The sequence below is a fragment of the Mobula hypostoma genome, chromosome 9 (assembly GCF_963921235.1).
Source record: "Mobula hypostoma chromosome 9, sMobHyp1.1, whole genome shotgun sequence".
Classification (NCBI taxonomy): Eukaryota; Metazoa; Chordata; class Chondrichthyes; order Myliobatiformes; family Myliobatidae; genus Mobula; species Mobula hypostoma.
The window spans coordinates 122,313,026-122,331,674 of NC_086105.1; the positions used below are offsets into that span (position 1 = coordinate 122,313,026).

The 18,649-nt window shown below is 38.4% G+C and overlaps 1 protein-coding gene across 4 annotated transcripts in view; it reads right to left on the bottom strand.

The window, feature by feature from the left end:
- Window positions 1–6,414: 6,414 nt before the first annotated feature.
- Window positions 6,415–18,649, bottom strand: part of vps35l (VPS35 endosomal protein sorting factor like) — a 115,377-nt gene continuing 103,142 nt past the window's right edge. For all 4 annotated transcript variants that reach the window (XM_063059041.1, XM_063059040.1, XM_063059042.1 and 1 more), the window contains 3 exons: window positions 15,793–15,911; window positions 13,032–13,178; window positions 6,415–8,080 (listed from right to left, as the gene is read on the bottom strand). In XM_063059041.1, the coding sequence (XP_062915111.1) occupies window positions 7,982–8,080; window positions 13,032–13,178; window positions 15,793–15,911 (365 nt within the window). In that variant the 3' untranslated portion in view covers window positions 6,415–7,981. The remainder of the gene's footprint in view (window positions 8,081–13,031; window positions 13,179–15,792; window positions 15,912–18,649) is intronic.

Sequence of the window (18,649 nt, forward strand, 5' to 3'; positions counted from 1 at the left end):
TAGTAAATTTGATCTAATCAGTGATCCTTTTCATGGAGATAGTGTCATAATTTATAAATTAACACAAACACCATTGATGTTTGGAATTAAAACAGTTTGAATATTTTAATGCACTTGATCCAAATATCCTTTATTTTAATTGGATTGGTCTCAAGTCCTATGACAATGTGTTTGAAAATCTCCATATTATGTCATTGGCAGGGCTTTCTTTGGATCACACAGTAGGCTTTCCAGAACTGCTTCACCACCTACAAGGCACAATTCAGGGATGTGATGGAATACCATTAAAAACAATCAAAGATGGACTGATAGTAAACTTAACTGTGCTTCTTTTTCCACATTTACAAAGACATTCACGTAATCTGCAAAAATATAAGCTTATTGAATGGTTCAGTTGTGTTAAACAAGTGCCCTCACTGACAGTCAACACCAGTGCACCACAAGGTTGAGTGGTTAGCCTGCCGCTCTACTCTATACCCAAAATACTACCTATAAATTTGCCTATGTCAGCTGTTTTGGGCAGAATCTCAGATGGTGATGAGGAGGCATACAGGAGTGAGATAGATCTGCTGATTGAGTGATGTTGCAATACCAACCTTGCACTAAACAACTGTAAGACCAAGGAATTGATTGTGGACTTCAGGAAGGGGAAGTCAAGTCTCCGTCGAGGGGTCGGTAGTGGAAAGGGTGGGCAGTTTCAAGTTCATGATTGTCAAAATCTCTGAAGACCTATCCTGGGCCCAAAATATTGATGCAATTCTGAAGAGGGCATGCCAGCGGCTATATTTCTTTAGAAGTTTGAGGAGATTTGGTATGCCATCAAAAACTGGCAAATTCCTGCGACCAGTTGCATCACTATCTACTATGGAGGGAGCACTGCACAGGATCAGAAAAAGCTACAGAGGGTTATAAACTCAGCTAGCTCCATGATGGGCACTAACCCTGCTGCTGCCAAGGACATTTTTAAAAGGCAATGCCTCAAGAAGGTGGCATCAACCATTAAGGACACCCACTACCTGGGACATGTCCTCTTCTCAGTACTACCATCAGCGAGGAGGCACAGGAGCCTTAAGACTCAAACTTTTTTTTTACGAACGGCTTTTTTTCCCTCCGCCATCAGATTTCTGAATGGGCAATGAACCAGTGAACTATTTTTGCAGTATTTTATTATTTATATGTATTTCTTGTAATTTATAGTATATTGTCTGTATTGCACTGTACCACTGCCTCAAAGCAACAAATTTCATGATATATATCAGTGACAAAAACCTGATTCTAATTCTGGGTTCACAGTTATCAGCTATATCTCTTTTGAAAATACGCAAACACGAGGAAATCTGTAGATGCTGGAATTTCAAGCAACACACATAAAAGTTGCTGGTGTACGCAGCAGGCCAGGCAGCATCTCTAGGAAGAGGTACAGTCAACGTTTCCGACCGAGACCCTTCATCAGGACTAACTGAAAGAAGAGCTACTAAGAGATTTGAAAGTGGGAGGGGGAGGGGGAGATCTGAAATGATCTCTTTTGAAAATATTACATTGCCTCATCTACAAGAATCTCCCAGTCCACATTGGGGGCAGAGTAGTACGGCAATCAGCCACAACTTTCTAAATCCTATCATATACAAGACACAAATCAGTATGTGATGAAATGCTCTCTATTTGGCAAAATATGTGCAGTATCAACAATATTCAAGAACCTGAGCACCAGGATAAAGCAAAGTTTGACTGGCACTCATTTATTCCCTATCCCACTGCAGCAGTGCATATGATCGCAAAATCTGCTGCATCAACCCACCAAAGCTGTATTGATTGCAGCTTCCAGAATCGTAAACGTTACCACTTACAATGCCACCACCTGCAAGAGTCACTGTAACCTGACATGGAAATCAATCATATTTGTATTATTGTTGCTGGATCTGTAAACCCAACAACTGTGTGAGAGTACTTTGAACAGAAAGACTACAATAAAAATTCCGAAGGATAGCTCATGACTTCAAGATCAAGTGCAAGTAAATGCAGGTTACACCAGTTATATCTACAAGCCAGATAAGGATAAAATGAAGTGAAAGTACAACAAAGTCTACATCTGATGGTGTTGCACATGTGTATAATTCTCCTAAGTGGCTTTATTTTGTCTGACCAGGAAGTCTGATTATACCTCTAATTTTGAAGGTTTCCTGCATTATTTTGGAATGTGTACTGCATTCTAACATTTTTAATCATTAAGTATACACTGTATTTTATAAGAGTCATAAATGTTGCAATCGAACCCGCATCCACCACTTCCACTGGCGGCTTGTTCCACAAACAACTTTGAGGAAAACATTAAAGACACGCCAAAAAACTTCTATATGACAGCCAATGTAAATTTTGAGGATGGAAGAATGCAAGCTGGGTGGTTTGAATACAGCTGTAGACATAGTAGTAAATAGTTTTAATTGATCAAATTCAGAACTCCAGAAATGTAGAGAAGAAACAGACTGCAGCGGTTAAGGGTGCTGTAGCAAACTTGTAAAGTTGGACAAGGTTTCAGAATACAAAAGGTCTCCAGAGATGAAGCAGAGGAAATTAAAATCAGTATTAATAAAAAAAATAACAGAGAAATTAATGGTATCCAAAGTTGACTAATCCCTTGGACCTAATAACCTATATTCAAGGATTTTAAAGAAATGGCTATCTCACGAGGTAACTCATTGAGTTTGCTTAATTCAGAAAGGTTCCACTCAGACCACAGAGTAACTGCAGCACTGTTTTCTTCAGGAAAGAAGGGAGAGAATTGCAAGAAGCTGTTAAGTAGCTGGTTATTAGTGAAGGGTCAATACTCAGCTTTTTATGAGGTAAGGACCTCAAAATAAAGAGGTAAGGACCTCTTTATTTTAAGGTGAACAAATTATGAGGTAAGGACCTCAAAATATAGGACATCAATACTCAGCTTTTTTTGAGGTAAGGACCTCAAAATAAAGTGTCCACCTTTTCTGATGATATGACCCATGCAAGGTCAAACATAATACAGACAAGTCAATGGTCAGAGTGCAGATGGAATACAAAGGAAATCATGAGGGAGGGTATGGAAGAAAATTTTTAAAGATCCAAGCTGCACTGATCAAGAGACATTTTTCAGTGAATTAAGTGTGCCTACCTTCACAGAATCTAATTTGCAACATTGTTCAAAAAGCACTCTGCCAATTATTTGTCTATGCACATCAAGTGTTAAAACTATAACTGGTCTTTGATGTGACATGGAGTGACAGAACCTCCTCTAGAGAGTCTCCTGGTTTTCTAAGGTGTCAGCTCACATTTATGTAGAGCCTCTAACAAAGAAAACATCCCACGGCACTTCACATGTATAACCAGAAATTCACAGACACTAAGCAAAAGAAGGTATCTGCTTGAAAGCCCAAGGGCTTGGACAAAGAGGTCATCTTTAAGGACAATCTTAGAGGATGAGCGGTTTAGGCAACTGTGATCTAAAAGAAAGGAGGGATGCACGATGCGAGACGATAAGGATTCAGAATAGGGATGCAAGGGTGGGGGAGGCCACTGAGAAAACTAAATGATGAAAATCTGCATTTGCAGACCTATGAGCACAGTGAGGACAACGGGTATCAGGATGAGCTGAAGCTTACTGAATGAGTGTCCAGGCAGGAGAGTGCTGGCAACAGCTGACAAATGCATTGAGAACTGTTCACAGTGGATGGGCAAAAAAAATCCACGGAGGCAAACTATATCAAAGATGAAGATAGTTCACTTTGATGATGGTGTTTACATAGGATGATAACCTTACCTCTGGCCAAATAAAAACAGTTGTGAACATTCTGGTTCAGTGGCCAAGGAGGAGGGCAAATTAATGACAAAACTATACACTTCCTGGCAGTGATTGATGGCCAGGGCTTTGCTGTTCACAATATTTAACTGGAAGAAATTATGACTCATCCAAGGCTTGGCAAGTATCCAAACAACAGAAGCAAGATGGGGTTCGAGGGATGTGATGGTTCCTTCCAGTCTGAAAGACAGCTGTTCATCACAAATATTTATTTTCAGTTCTGTAACCAGTTTTCTATATCTGCTACCTTTAACTGAATAGACCTAAATTTGGCTATAAATTATGTGGTATTATGTCAAATACCTAATGGAATATTTTCAAACTCTGAAAACAAATGGATTCGGAGTAGGATTAGGCAATTATGCAGCATAACTGACTCCATAATTCAATAAAATGATACCAATTTAGCTTGCAGCCCTCCAGTGCACAGAATTCCAATAGATTCACAATCCTCTCAGATAAGAGATTCTTCCTTAACTCTACCTCGAACAGGCAAACCCATATTCTCTAACTATACCCACTTGTTCTAGATAACCCCCAGTAAGGAAAAGGCCTTTTAGCACCCACCCTGTCCATTTTCCAGTAAATCAGGTTGTATCCCACATGGATTGGCTGAAATTTCCGCTTTAAGGACTGGAAAGTAGCTCCAGTCATCCATGATTTTGTGGCTAATGCAATTAATTCTGAATCAGAAGTTCAGTTTCAAATGCAACTCTGGTGACTGAGGAGAAAAAAATATACAAGTTGACATTCAAATATAGGACTGAATACTGCAGTATAAGAATTATCAGATTAGATGTTAAACTGAGAACTCAGCTCCTCTCTTAGTTGAAATAATAGATCCCATGGCATAATTTGAAGAACAGAGAAGTTGTTCACATGATGATGGCTAATATTTATTCCTCAATCAGCAGAAGTAAACTGTCTGATATCACATGAATGTTTAGAGAAGCTTTAAATTTATGAATTAGCTGCAGTGTTTCCTAACTTAGAATGGTGATTGCACCAGCAGCTGTAAAATACATGGCAACATCCTGATATTGTAAAAGATACCATACAAATGAAACAAAATTTTCTGTAATGCATTTCCATTAGCAAGAGTATCATTTAATTGAATTGTCTTCAAAAGTCCTTATATTTAACAATAACCTGATCAGGCTTATGTCAAAAGTAAAGAAATTTAATGGAAGTAAGTTCACTTTTCACAGTAAAAGATAGTGAAAATAAAAAGTTTTAAATCAGGACTGCTTATTTCCTTCCGTAGATGCTGCCTGACCTACTGAGCTCCTCCAGCATTTTGCATCTGTTGCTCAAGATTTTCAGCATCTACAAAATCTGTGTCTAAAATCTCTTCTTCTTCAGAAGATACTTGTCAATTCTTTCACCAAATTGACAGATTTGCTAAACTTTTAAACCTGCTTACACTCCTGAGAAAATAACCCTCAGTTGGAATACCACTTCAAATGTGCATAATACTAAGAAAAAACTGTCATCTTCCTTATTTCTAACATTTGGGGCAGACATGGTGCAAACTGAATTTTTATACCATTAATGACTGCAGATGCTCAATGATTTTTTAAAAAATCTGGATTAAGTACCATCTTTTACAAGAGTTTGAAAGCTTTTACTTGCATTGTTCTGACCTTAAATCAAATAAAAATCATTTCACAGTATTTTGGTTAAATAGCATCAATAATATATCATCACAATAATACACTCCACCCTTCCCCAATTGTAATATTTTCCAGTAATTTATAGCCAGGGATACTAAAGTCTCACTTCCATTTTTCAAGCCAAACTTCCATTATTCCAGGAATATAAATTGATATGGTGCAAGAGCCATAACCTCTGGCTATTCTCTTGTGCCCCAGTGAACACTGTACATGTCACCCATGATGTCCTTTACTCTGGCCTGAGAGAGGCAATATTCCCAAGCCAGCCTGGTGGCGGAAACAAATGCCGATATATCTCTCAACTGTTGAAACTTCCATGACCTCTATTTTTTGTCTTATGTTTAGTTTGTTTTTGAATCTTTGTTTATTCCAGACCCCATTCCACCAAGGTGATATTCCCTTCAGTTATTTACCAATAAAAACTCAACTGCTGGGTATTTCCTGCACTGCTTGCCCACCTCTTTCTTACCCTGATATTTGGCCTTGGAGTTACAATTTTCCAAAGTTGTTTTCAGCTGTAATGACCACTACCTAGGCATTACAATCAAGGGAAAACTCTGCTCCCTGTATGCCCTGCAATAACCAATTGTTCCTTAAACTAGGGAGCGCTGAGCTCAAGCAGCAGGAGCATGAGGCGTCCAATATTCACCATAGAACACACAAATGCAGCCAATGGATCTCAGCTGACCCATTATGCACATCACATTTTTATTGAGTGGAATTCAGATTCCTTTAATGGGGGTATCTTCAGCTTATTTAATTTTATTCAGATTTGAAAGGACTGAAAATTAGGTTCACAGCAGTCTGAGATGACCAAGAAGGGAAAACAAATTCATAATGAAAATTGCTTGTGAAACAGCTAGTCAAAAGAAATGCTTAGAAATAAAAACAGGGATAAATAAACGGGGAATGTTGACATTAAATTATCACACATTTTAATTGTTCTTTGTTTTTATTTACCAAGTAAAAATGAAGGCAAGGACACATTGAGAATGCAATATTCACTGGTTTCTCAGTCATCATGTAATGAGTAGTTATTTTAGAAATAAGATGGACAAAGTTTATCTGTCCTACATTTTACTTTGAACTTACCCAACAGGTCTGATACAGTTGCACTTTGCTTCAATTCTACAAAAATTCAAGACATTATTTTTGCTTGCTTTAAATTAATCTAAAATGCAAATAAACTTTTTATGCTGCTATTGATAAATTCATCAGTTTTAGTTTGTATTATATGCATTAAGTACCAATTCTGGAGCTTGGATTAGAAAGCAAGCACAGAATATTGTTACATTGAAACTGTTAAACATTTTCCAGAAAATATGTTGTATTAGACATTCCCAATATGAAGAAATATGAATAATCTTTTCAAGTTCTTACACAGTTGCCTATGAAAATAATCTCAATTTTTTCCCTAAATGACAGTACTGAAAATTTATTTTTCCCCAATTTGTAATGAATTGTAGACTAGTATATAAAATGATCAAAAACTGGACAAACATATAATAGCCTAGGATTATTTCAATTCACATATATCGCAAATAAAATGGAATCCAATGGCTCAATCAAATAATATTTTTGCATACCTCAAGTAAATGTGTATCTCACTGTTGTCTTTAATTCAAAACTGTGTACAGTGCATCAACGTTACTTAGCTCAGACATCAGTTGGAATGCTGTGTGGAACAATGGTCAAAGAGTCCGTTTGCTTCAAACAGCTTCATAGGTAACCACTTATTAACAGTCTGATGGCTGTGGTGATAAAAGGAGATTCTTAACAGTAAACAATCTGCAACAATCAAACAAAATTATTTTCTCTCTGTACTTATCTGAGCCAAAGTAATAAATGTTGCATCACCAATTATAGAGCTTGAAATTTCAGGACCAAAGTTTGACATTAGTACTAAATGTATTGGAGGGGGAATCAACGTCCAACAATTATTCTGAATAGCTAGGAGATCATATTACATAATGTAATGAAGTTAACTATAACTGAACTATTCCACTCTTAGTAAATGTGCTTTGGTCTCACTGACCAATATTATTTTCAAGTTGTTCAAGTGCTGGGTAATTGTTTCTAATTTTACATATCTTCGTTATACCTCTAAGTACATAAATTTTCCTCTTTTCTTAGGTCTCATATGAGTGCCAGGGCATCAGAAATATAGGCAACCTGTTTTTAGTTCTCTCGTATAGGTCTGATAATCGATATTAGAAACACAAAACCAAGACAAGCTTATTTCCCTTGCTGATCAAGCCTTCATGTTCTCCAGCTAGATCAAATAGAGTCCATTCTGTGCCCGTGATTCACGTCTTCATTTGTTCATAGCCGTCTTTCTTCTTCGTTTAAGTGTAGGCTTTTAGCAGAAGCAGACATAATGAGATGAAATAATGAACACACTTTTGAAGTAATTGTTCCATACTAAAGGCAGACATCTCCCATTGGCAGTTGTGAATTTGTGTGACACGAACAAGAGGTTATGTTATGTTCGTGTCTGTAGTGGAAGTCTCAATGCTAGATCTGCAAAATGACTCATATTTGGTTGTTTGCTCTGGCGTTTGATGTGTTCTAATGTCCTCACCTTAAAAGAAAATGCAAGAAATGTTCATCAGATAGTTCACTCTAAAACAAGTGAAGGTGATTACAAAATTGACTACAAAAATGTATTCTAATTGCATCAAAGCATGTTTATCCATAATTCTTTTTAAAATCCAGACGCAGGTGGGAGGCAAAATCTGTCCCTGACATTTAGCAGAACTCTGCTCTTAATTAAATTGGAAAATAAAAAAGTATAATAAAAATACAAAATGACGGCAAAGCCCAGTAGATCTGTAGAAAGAGAAGCAGACTTAATATTTCAGGTCAAACAACCCATGCGAGAGCTGACTAAACTGACAACGGATCTTCAATATGAAATATTAATTTTGTATCTCTTTCCACAAATGCTGCCTGATCTGCTGAGTTTTTTTTAAAACTCCCCACACCAATTTAGCACATTGGGCAGCGATAGTGCCATTTTTTTTAGCATTTGCTTCTGTTACAAGGCCGAGTTGCTAGCTCGACGCTCAACCCAGCGTAAATGGAACTCATGCAAGCAGCCGGCCAGGTTTGAACCCGGGACCACTTGTTCCAAAGTCTGGTGCAGATGCCACTACACCACCAGCACAGACTGATCTGCTAAATGTTTCCAGCATTATATGATAATATTTCAGATTTCTGTACGTGTAGTATTTTGATTTTCATTTACTAGCAAAAGAATGTAAATTTTTTAAAAAAGCAAGAGAATATCTTACACTTATTTACCTTAAAACCTTATATTAAAAAGATGATGGATTATAATTCCAAATATAATATCATTGACGGATATGCTGCATCCAAAACATCAGTTTCATCGGATGTCAGTAACACTGGACAACAAAGATTTTGCTTCCTGAATATCCTTAGGTGTATCTTATGAATTTTGGGCTACTGATCATGACAATAGACAATAGGTGCAGGAGTAGGCCATTCGGCCCTTCAAGCCAGCATTGCCATTCACTGTGATCATGGCTGATCATCCACAATCAGTACCCCGTTTCTGCCTTCTCCCCATATCCCTTGACTCTGCTATCATTAAAAGCTCTAACTCTTTTTTGAAAGCATCCAGAGAATTGGCCTCCACTGTCTTCTGAGGCAGAGCATTCCACAGATCCACGACTCTCTGGGTGAAGAAGTTTTTCCTCAACTCCTTTCTAAATGGCCTACCCCTTATTCTCAAACTGTGGCCTCTGGTTCTGGACTCCCCCAACATCGGGAACATGTTTCCTGCCACTAGCGTGTCCAATCCCTTAATAATCACCATGAAATTTCCCTATCACGCACCATTTTTTGAAATCACTTATGTTTATTATTTTAATTCATAATTCAAGTCAATTAAAATGTTGCCTACAATGTAAGCTGGAAAGTTTCCTATCTTGTCCAGGCATGCTTGGGAATGCTTAGGCGGTGTGGCTGCTGCATGGCAGGACAGGTTTTAGTAATAATTATTGGGTTCAGGACTGTAAGGATGGAATTTGCTATCACCAGGCACAAAAATTTCTAGCAACACACATCAAAGTTGCTGCCTGGCCTGCTGCGTTCACCAGCAACTCTGATGTGTGTTGCTTGAATTTCCAGCATCTGCAGAATTCCTGTTGTTTGCACAAAAATTTCTATGAAGGATTTTGATATTTGAGACAGATGCTTCCCAGAATAACTGATGCCAAGATTAAGGAAAGCGTTTTTGTTGGTCCACAAATCAAACAGGTCATCAATGACAGGCAATTTGAAGAATTTCTAGTGGGACCAGAGAAAATCACATGGAAGGCATGCAAGGAAGTTGCTGAAATTTTTCTCGGCATCTACAGAGCACCAAACTGCATGCAGCTGGTTGAAAGCGTGCTTCAAGCATATAAAACCATGAAATGCAACATGTCACTAAAGATTCATTTTCTGCATTCCCATTTAGACTTCTTCCCTGCAAATCTTGGTGCTATTAGTGACGAGCATGGTGAAAGGCTTCACCAGGACATTGCGGTCATGGAGAAAAGATACCAGGGCAACTGGAATCCATCAATGCTGGCGAATTATTGGTGGACACTTAAGCGAGAAGCCTCAGACACCGAGTACAAATGAAAATCATTAACAAAAAATTTTTAACTTAGTTGAACTATTGCAAAGCATCAGCACTATTATGCAATTAAACACATTACATTCAATAAAAGTTAATTTGTTGTTTCTCCAACTTCCTATGTGATACAAGTAGTCTGAAATTATATTTATGTTCATCTTCTAGCAGTCTATCATAAACAAAATAAAATTCTGAAGAAGCAACACTTGAAAACATTTGTTGTCCAGTGTAAATTATAGTTTGGATGTTTTAACATCAGTCCCCATTTCAAATAGAAGTAACAATAGGGTTGTTGCCTTCATCTCGTTCCAACATTTAAAGGATCTTAGTTAGTATGTGATCTGAATCTCAGTCCGTTAATACCTATGATTAACAAAACTCCATCAATCTCAGCCCCAAAATTAACAGCTAGCCATTGCATTAATTGCTATTCGCAGATGACAGCTCCACATTTTCTCTAGACCCAGAATTCATCAGCGTCCTTTCCTGAGCAGCCTGACTCAAACCTTTAAACCATCTACCAAGTCAGAAGAAATAGCTCCTCTCCATTTTACTCCACCTTAAAAACTTAGACCAAATCAACCCGGACAAGCACTCCAAGTGTTGGAAATTGCAACAAAATGAATTAAGAGCTAGAAATTAACCAACGCGCTAAAAAAAATACTAGCAGTGGGAATCCCTCAATCTTTATGCTATTCTTGTAACCCCACTAATACGTCTTTTAACCCATTGAGTTTTCTCTGTTTACTAATTCCACTGAAGTTAGTCTTAAAATCTAAAAACTTAAAAGCAAGCTTTGCATTTCTCTTTAAAAATGTAATATTATGATATCTTGGGAAAATGTTCATCTACTAGTTAGGTTATAAGCCAGTTTGTTACTTATTTTTAAACCTAATTGTTGGTCCTAGAATGCATTGTTATAATTGTCTTAATTATCAACAGGTACAGCTTCAGATTAAAGGGACACTACTGAGACTAAGACCAGGAGAAATTTCTTCAGCCAGATGGTGGTGAATCTGTGGAATGCGTTTCCATGAAAGGGTGTGAAGGCCAAGTCATCGGCTGTATTTAAAGTGGGGACTGATAGGTTCTTGATGGGAAGTGAGTTAAGTGTTTTGGGAGAAAGTGGGAGAATGGGGTCGAGAAAAAAAAATGTTAGGCAGAGCAGACATGATGAGCCAAATGGCCCAATTCTGCTCCTAATCTTATAGTCTTAAATATGGCAACATCACTTAAAATCTTTGCTGAACTAATTAGAGACAAATGACGGGACAACTGAAAACTCTGGTGGATAAAGGTGAATTGTGCTATTCCCTGTGGTTGAGGACCATTCACTTCTTTTATATTGATGAACCAGACAGGGGTGGCGGCGACTAAGTTGCAGACTACGATTTGCTGCACAAAATATAAAACATGGAAGTAAGGTGAACTGTGAAAAGAATAGCGATGGATTGCAACAGGATATTAACAAGCTGGTCTACAAAGAATGAGAAGCAATGTGGAAGAAAGAAAATTGCTCTAAAAAGGACAGAGTCCCGAAAAAGTGACAGAGCAGGATAAGGAAGCAGTTAATAAGTCAGTAAAACAAAAAAAAAATCAGAGCTTCATCGATGAACCCATTGGGTATGAAAGCAAGGAAATGTACTGAAATTTATAAATCACTAGTCCAACCTCAATATGGCATTCACGTCTCCTCACCATGTAACAGGAAGGTTGTGAAGGCATTAGAGATTTTCAATAAAGATTGACAAGAATGGATCATGGAATGAGGGACTAAAGTTACATGGACAGATCAAACAGATTTGGGACTGTTTTCCCTGCAGAGAAGACTCAGGGGAGATTTGTTAGAAGCATCTTAAATACTCACTTAGTACTTAAGTGATTAGGCACAGTAACAGGCCCTTCCAGCCCAATGAGTCCACGCCACTCAATTACACCACTGTTACTAATTAACCCAATAACCCATAATCTTTAAAATGCAGGATGAAACCAGAGTGCCTGGAGGAAATCCACGTGGTCACTGGGAGAACATACAAATTCCTTACCGTCAAGGCCAGGTCGCTGACACTGTAATAGCGTTACACTACGCTACCGTGCCACCTCAAAAACAAAGAGAAGCAATTGGACAGAGTGCTATGAGGAGGCTGTTTCCGGTGGTGGAAGGATGCAGAGCAAAGGGGAAGGGAATTAATAGTGACATGAGGAAGACCGTTTATATGTTATCATGGAATCTGGAATGCACAACTTGCAGAAGTGGTGGCGGCATGTTCCTTCATCAGGAAACGCAATAAACATGGCGCAGAAGAAACTGCAAGCTCTCAGAGAAAGAGGTAATGGATGGAACACGCTGCTTGCTCTAGTGGTGAACCAGTAGGCTGAATTGTAGCTCCTGCACTGCAACTATTCTAGGACCCATCCTTTCAAACATGAACTATTTCTGTGTCACAGTGAATATTCTTTTCACTTACGTTCAAATCAAATAACTTTGCCAAGGAAAAATCCATTATAACTCTAGTAGAATATTAACCACAGGTACAAAAATCAGTTCATTTTGTAGGAAAAAAAGAATGTTTCTCCTAAGTCAAGAGGACAAGCGATGGTTTAGTAGCCTATTTAAAATTCCTTTTAAGTAGTTCAAAATAAAACAATCTCTGCTATAATTCTAGAGGATAATTCACTGTATTCCTATTCTACCTCTCTTTTACCCCTCCTTCTTTCCCAGAATAGCAACATTCTACAGGCATTAACAAATCATCTCCAATATTTCAAGAGAAAATAAAATGACAATAGAAAGAATGCTGCGTTTCGAATCCGCTGCTGTAACAAGAAGCAAATTTGTGGTAAAGGAGAGCGAGGATGCATAACAGCATAGTGCTGTACTTACCATGGTTTTTGTGTCAGCAAACCCATGTTTTTGAGCAAGATTCCACAAATTTATCGTTAGTTGATTAAGTTTACTGTTCTTCAGGTCTCCATGGCTAAGGATACTGCTAAATAAGGACAAGCTTAAGGTACTCTGTCGCTTCAAAGTCTGTAAAATAAAGAAGATTTTTCGTAGTGCAAATAAATATTCTTTATACCTGAAACATATATAGGGGCCAGAAATAAAATAGTCAGCAGGATAGGGAGCATCTACAGAGTAAATATCTGAGTTTACATTTTAGGACAAGTCCTTTCACTTGGATAATTTCAATGAATTACTCAGAAACTTCTACCTCTTAAAACAGTGCTCTGTATCAGGTATATTGTGACAATAATCTGAACATCAAATATTATCACTAGCTAGAAGCATTCATGGAAATTTGGTCAAAACTCACAAACAGTAGAATATCTCTTGTAAAGGTTAGGCTTGTGTCAATCATTACCTGTCGATTTGCAACAGTGACAATCATCTGAAAACATTAATCCCCTGCAAATAAGCAGAGTATGTATAATGGCGCAAACTGCAGCTGTGAATTCTAGTTTTGTCCCAGGTAACTTGCAGTTATGTCCAAAGATTAACCTTCTACTTTAAGAAAACCTAAAATAGATGAATTTTTGGACATATCTGCAAGATTTTCCTAAGATCTCCTTACCAGACATGGCAATTCAGATTGTATGATTTTCTAAAGAAACATTATTTTATTGAGAAAGTCTGCTTGCTATCCTAGAACAGCTATTTCCTATCAGCTGACATGTTCAACAAGTGCTGCCTCAGATAGATGTAATAATGTTTAAGTTCCTCAGGGTCAGTATCACAAATGACCTGACTTGGTCCAACCAAGCAGAGTTCACTGCCAAGAAGGCCCACCAGCGCCTTTACTTCCTGAGAAAACTAAAGAAATCTGGCCTGTCCCCTAAAACCCTCACTATTTTTTATAGATGCACCGTAGAAAGCATTCTTCTAGGGTGCATCACAACCTGGTATGGAAGTTGTTCTGTCCAAGACCGAAAGAAGCTGCAGAAGATCGTGAACACGGTGCGGCACATCACACAAACCAATCTTCCGTCCTTGGACTCACTTTACACCGCACGCTGTCGGAGCAGTGCTGCCAGGATAATCAAGGACACGACTCACCCAGCCAACAGACTTTTCGTCCCTCTTCCCTCCGGGAGAAGGCTCAGGAGCTTGAAGACTCGTACGGCCAGATTTGGGAACAGCTTCTTTCCAGCTGTGATAAGACTGCTGAACGGATCCTGACCCGGATCTGGGCCGTACCCTCCAAATATCTGGACCTGCCTCTAGGTTTTTTTGCACTACCTTACTTCCCATTTTTCTATTTTCTATTTATGACTTATAATTTAAATTTTTAATATTTACTAATTTTAACTATTTTTAATATTTGTAATCCAGGGAGTGTGAAGCGCAGAATCAAATATCGCTGTGATGATTGTACGTTCTAGTACCAATTGTTTGGCGACAATAAAGTATAAAGTAATAACATAATATCGTTTCAAGGTGCAATGTTCTTAGCACTCTGACAGCATCATAATCAACGTGACCACAGTTGATTTCCTGGGAAATAAGGGAAAATATCTTGGATGCGAGATGAGAGTTCAGGGAGGTAGAGAGAGTTGATGAAAGCAAGTGTTGACAATAATGCTTCAGGGAGCAGATGGCATGAGTGGGGGGGGAGGGGGAAAATCATATCAGACAGAATCAGAAGTGTGATAGCTAATATAGACAGAAGTGTAATCTCTTTACTTCTGTGTCCTGATTAAATCCTACACTCATCACTAAGTGGAAATGATTTAAGAAACAGCTATCCTTCAAGTTTCCTCTATTGTCCATAACCCTCTTTCACAACTGTAGTATCAATCCCCATAACTTTTATAAAGCCTGTATTAGTATAATTGTGAGTATATTGTATGTTCTATGTACTTGCAGCACAATACAAATGCCCTCTATTTTAAAAATGCTCAAAGCAACCAAAATACATTGACACATTAATGCTTTTAAGGTGCTTTAAGATATAGTATTCTGAATAAATGACTAATGCATGCATAAATCAGCCATGATGGAACGGTAGATATTGACTCGAATGGGCTGAATAACCTCGTTCTGCTCCAAAGTCTTATGGTCTTGTATTGTTTTCCCTCTACAAGTGCGCTGATGCAGTTCTGATCTGGAGCAAGGATTTTCCATAGAAGACTGCCATTGGAACACCTTGAATATTCTGGAAGCTGGTAGCAATGGCTAAATAGCCCTTTGTAAGTGATAATGTAGATAATAAAAATAATCTCAACTTCAAGGGAATATTTTAAATGCACAAAGAGATAAAATGTTTTAAGTTTTGTGCAAATATCTCTCAGATTCCCAATTCCCCCAGTTCCCTAACCATGCAGGGTTTGAGCATGGATTCAAAATTAAATTGTGAAGAGACATAACCTCGTAAATCTTTCATCCCCTATAAAATACATTCTAAACAATTCAATAATGGCTCATAACTGCATGCAATTTCAGCTCCTGTCAAAAATTATGAAAATGAGAGCAGCACAGGGTCAGTAATATAAAATATAGAGAACAATTACCTGCTTGCTAAAATATTACTCATCTTATATAAAGTCCTTGGCCTCTACAAAGAAACATTAATATCAAGTACTTTTATGAGACTTTAAATACATTACATTAAAACATTGTTAACATCAGACAATTAATCTCATACCTCCTCTTTTCCGAGAGTCTTGAGATGGTCAAGGATTTGTCCAATGAGGGTTTCAGAAAGCTTATTAATTTCTGCCAAGAATTTGGGGTCACTCCCATAGAGACTATCATTAGAATCCACTGGAAGATAAGAGTGTTTGGATATGCTTTATAATGTGATATAGATCATTATTTGACAGCAATGTTTAGAATTCTTGCATTGAAAAAGATGCCAATATATTTTTACTTAAGGTGCTCCAGTCAGAGGCAATAGACACTTGCATAACATTGTTCAAATTCAAGTTTCATAATTATTCAACCATACAGGAATACCAATTAATACAGCCAAACAAAACCATGTTCCTCTGGGGCTAAAATACAAAAAATTGTTCCAACAGTCTTACACAGCACAAGGCACATATACCACATATAGTATACTAACAAACAGAAACACACAAAGGAATATAATATAGCCGAAATCCCTGAGTCCATGGATGTTGTCAGCAGGAACAAGCCCCAGCCATCGGCAGACAAATGCAATCCAGCTTGTCTTTCACTGAGTGAACACTGGAAGGGGCCAGCTGCAACAGACGACACCGCAGCAGGAGATCGAGTCCACGCTACAACCAAGGCCATGCAGCTCTCCAGCTGTTGGTTCCGCCAACAGTCCAGTGATCCAAACTTGCAGCATTCCACTTTACCAAAGTCCAACAGCATCTTGCAATCACAAGAAAAATGTCCAAGACAATCACTCGCTGTTAGACTACACACCCGCTTCGTGCACCAACTCTGAAACTTCTCTGTATCAGGCAGCAACACGGTCTACACCAAGTCCAACTCCTCTGTCAACGAGCAACTCAATGATGGGTTGAAGTTCTTCAATCACAAACAAGAGAAAATCTGCAAATGCTGGAAACCCAACACACACAAAATGCTGGAGGAACTCAGCAGGCCAGGCAGCATCTGTGGAAAAAAGTACAGTCGATATTTCGGGCTGAGACCCATTGGCAGGACTGGAGGAAAAAAGCTTTTACAGGTGGGGGAGGAGGGGAAAAATAAACACAGGGTGATAGGTGAAACCTGAAGGGAGGGAGATGATGTAAAGAGCTGTGAAGTTCATTGGGGAAAGAAAGAAAAGGGGGGGGTGGGGAGGAGCACCAGAGGGAGATGATGGGTGAGCAAGAAGATAAGGTGCGAGAGGGAAAAGGAGATGGGAAATGGTGAAGGGGGGGGGGAATTACCAGAAGTTCGAGAAATCATTGTTCATGTTTATCGATCGCCTTCTCCACTGTCGTGATGAGACCACACTTTGGTTGGAGGAACAACACCTTATATTCTGTCTGGATAGCCTCTAACCTGATGACATGAACAGCGATTTCTCAAACTTCCAGTAATGTCCCTCGCCCACCTCCCCTCACCATTTCCCATCCCCTCTTCCCTCTCTCACCCTACCTCCTTGCTCGCCCGTCACCTGCCCCTGATGCTCCTCCCTTCAACTTCCCAGCTCTTCACTTCATCCCTCCCCCTCCCAGTTTCACCTATCACCTTGTGTTTCTCTCTTCTCTCCCCACCTTTTAAATCTACTCCTCAGCTTTTTTCTCTCCAGTCCTGGCGAAGGGTCTCGGCCCGAAATAAAGTTCTTAATTCCAGTAGTGTCTTGTGATCATAAAAAAATGCTTAAAAACTCCTTTGGTGGGACCCGCAGAGGCCGCTGTGTACAAACACGCCACCATCTTACCAGTAGTGTAATTACGTATAACTGCTAATTCTTGTACACTGTGTGAGCCTATATTTTGTGGAAATTCACCTATGTGACGACACAACCCGGTGATGTGACAATGATATACCGTGTTCCCGAGCAGTTATCTATGACTTTCACAAGTAACTTATTGCAATCTTTCTGAAGGTGAAAAAGCTGTGATGAAATTCAAATCAAACTATAATCTATTTTATTCTACAGCAGAAAGAAACATACAACTGATCTAATCAGAGTTGCTTCCAACAATTGGTATAACCTGGGTTTGTGCAGTACTTTAAATAGAATGAATGCACAATACTTGAATGAAGCCATCGAAATTAAATTGAAAAGAATATGTTCACTGCACCTGTCCAACAGCCCAGAGCAAAACAACTCTTTTTTTTAAAACATAGCACCCTCTTTTCTAAAAAGGCCTTTTCATTTAAGACCGCTTTAATCTTGTTTTGTTTAATCAACTTTTGGGCCATCATTTTACAGCAAGCTTCAGCTCAAAACTATTTAAAAATATCAATGCACAGAACCTTGAAATTAATATTAATTTCTGCAGAATTTATACTCAATTTCATTGATTTAAATACAACTTTACACTGCAAATGTTCCTAAAATAAGGAATTATTGTTTTCAGAACTCATTGAAATAAACATCTCAGGCTATGTAACTGCTCTATTATGATTGTCCTACAATACAGCTCATCTGGTTATCCATCCTAAAGAATATTGACTCATGCAGTGCACGTTGGAATGGCCAAATAGCAGAAGGTTCATATAAATATCTGTACAGTTAAAAGTTTAAAGATTTCTTATCTATGCTAAATGTTTGTACTGTGACAATATGCCATAAGTTTGAAATAACACCTAAATATAACTGTGGTAAACAAATGGTAGAGATCCTGGACATCTAATTTTTGGAAAGTGTTACATTTGAAACCATATATCAAACTAGATCTGTGACTGATAGATTACTTCCCCAGAAATCTTAAAGAAAATTTGTCATTGGGAAAGAATCATTCTAATGCAAAGATAATAGTGGAGGAGGAGGAGGAGATGGCGGCGTGACGCAGCTCGCAGCGGCCACTCCGGTGGTGATGCCTGTTATTTGTCAAGTAGGCTGCCGTGCACAA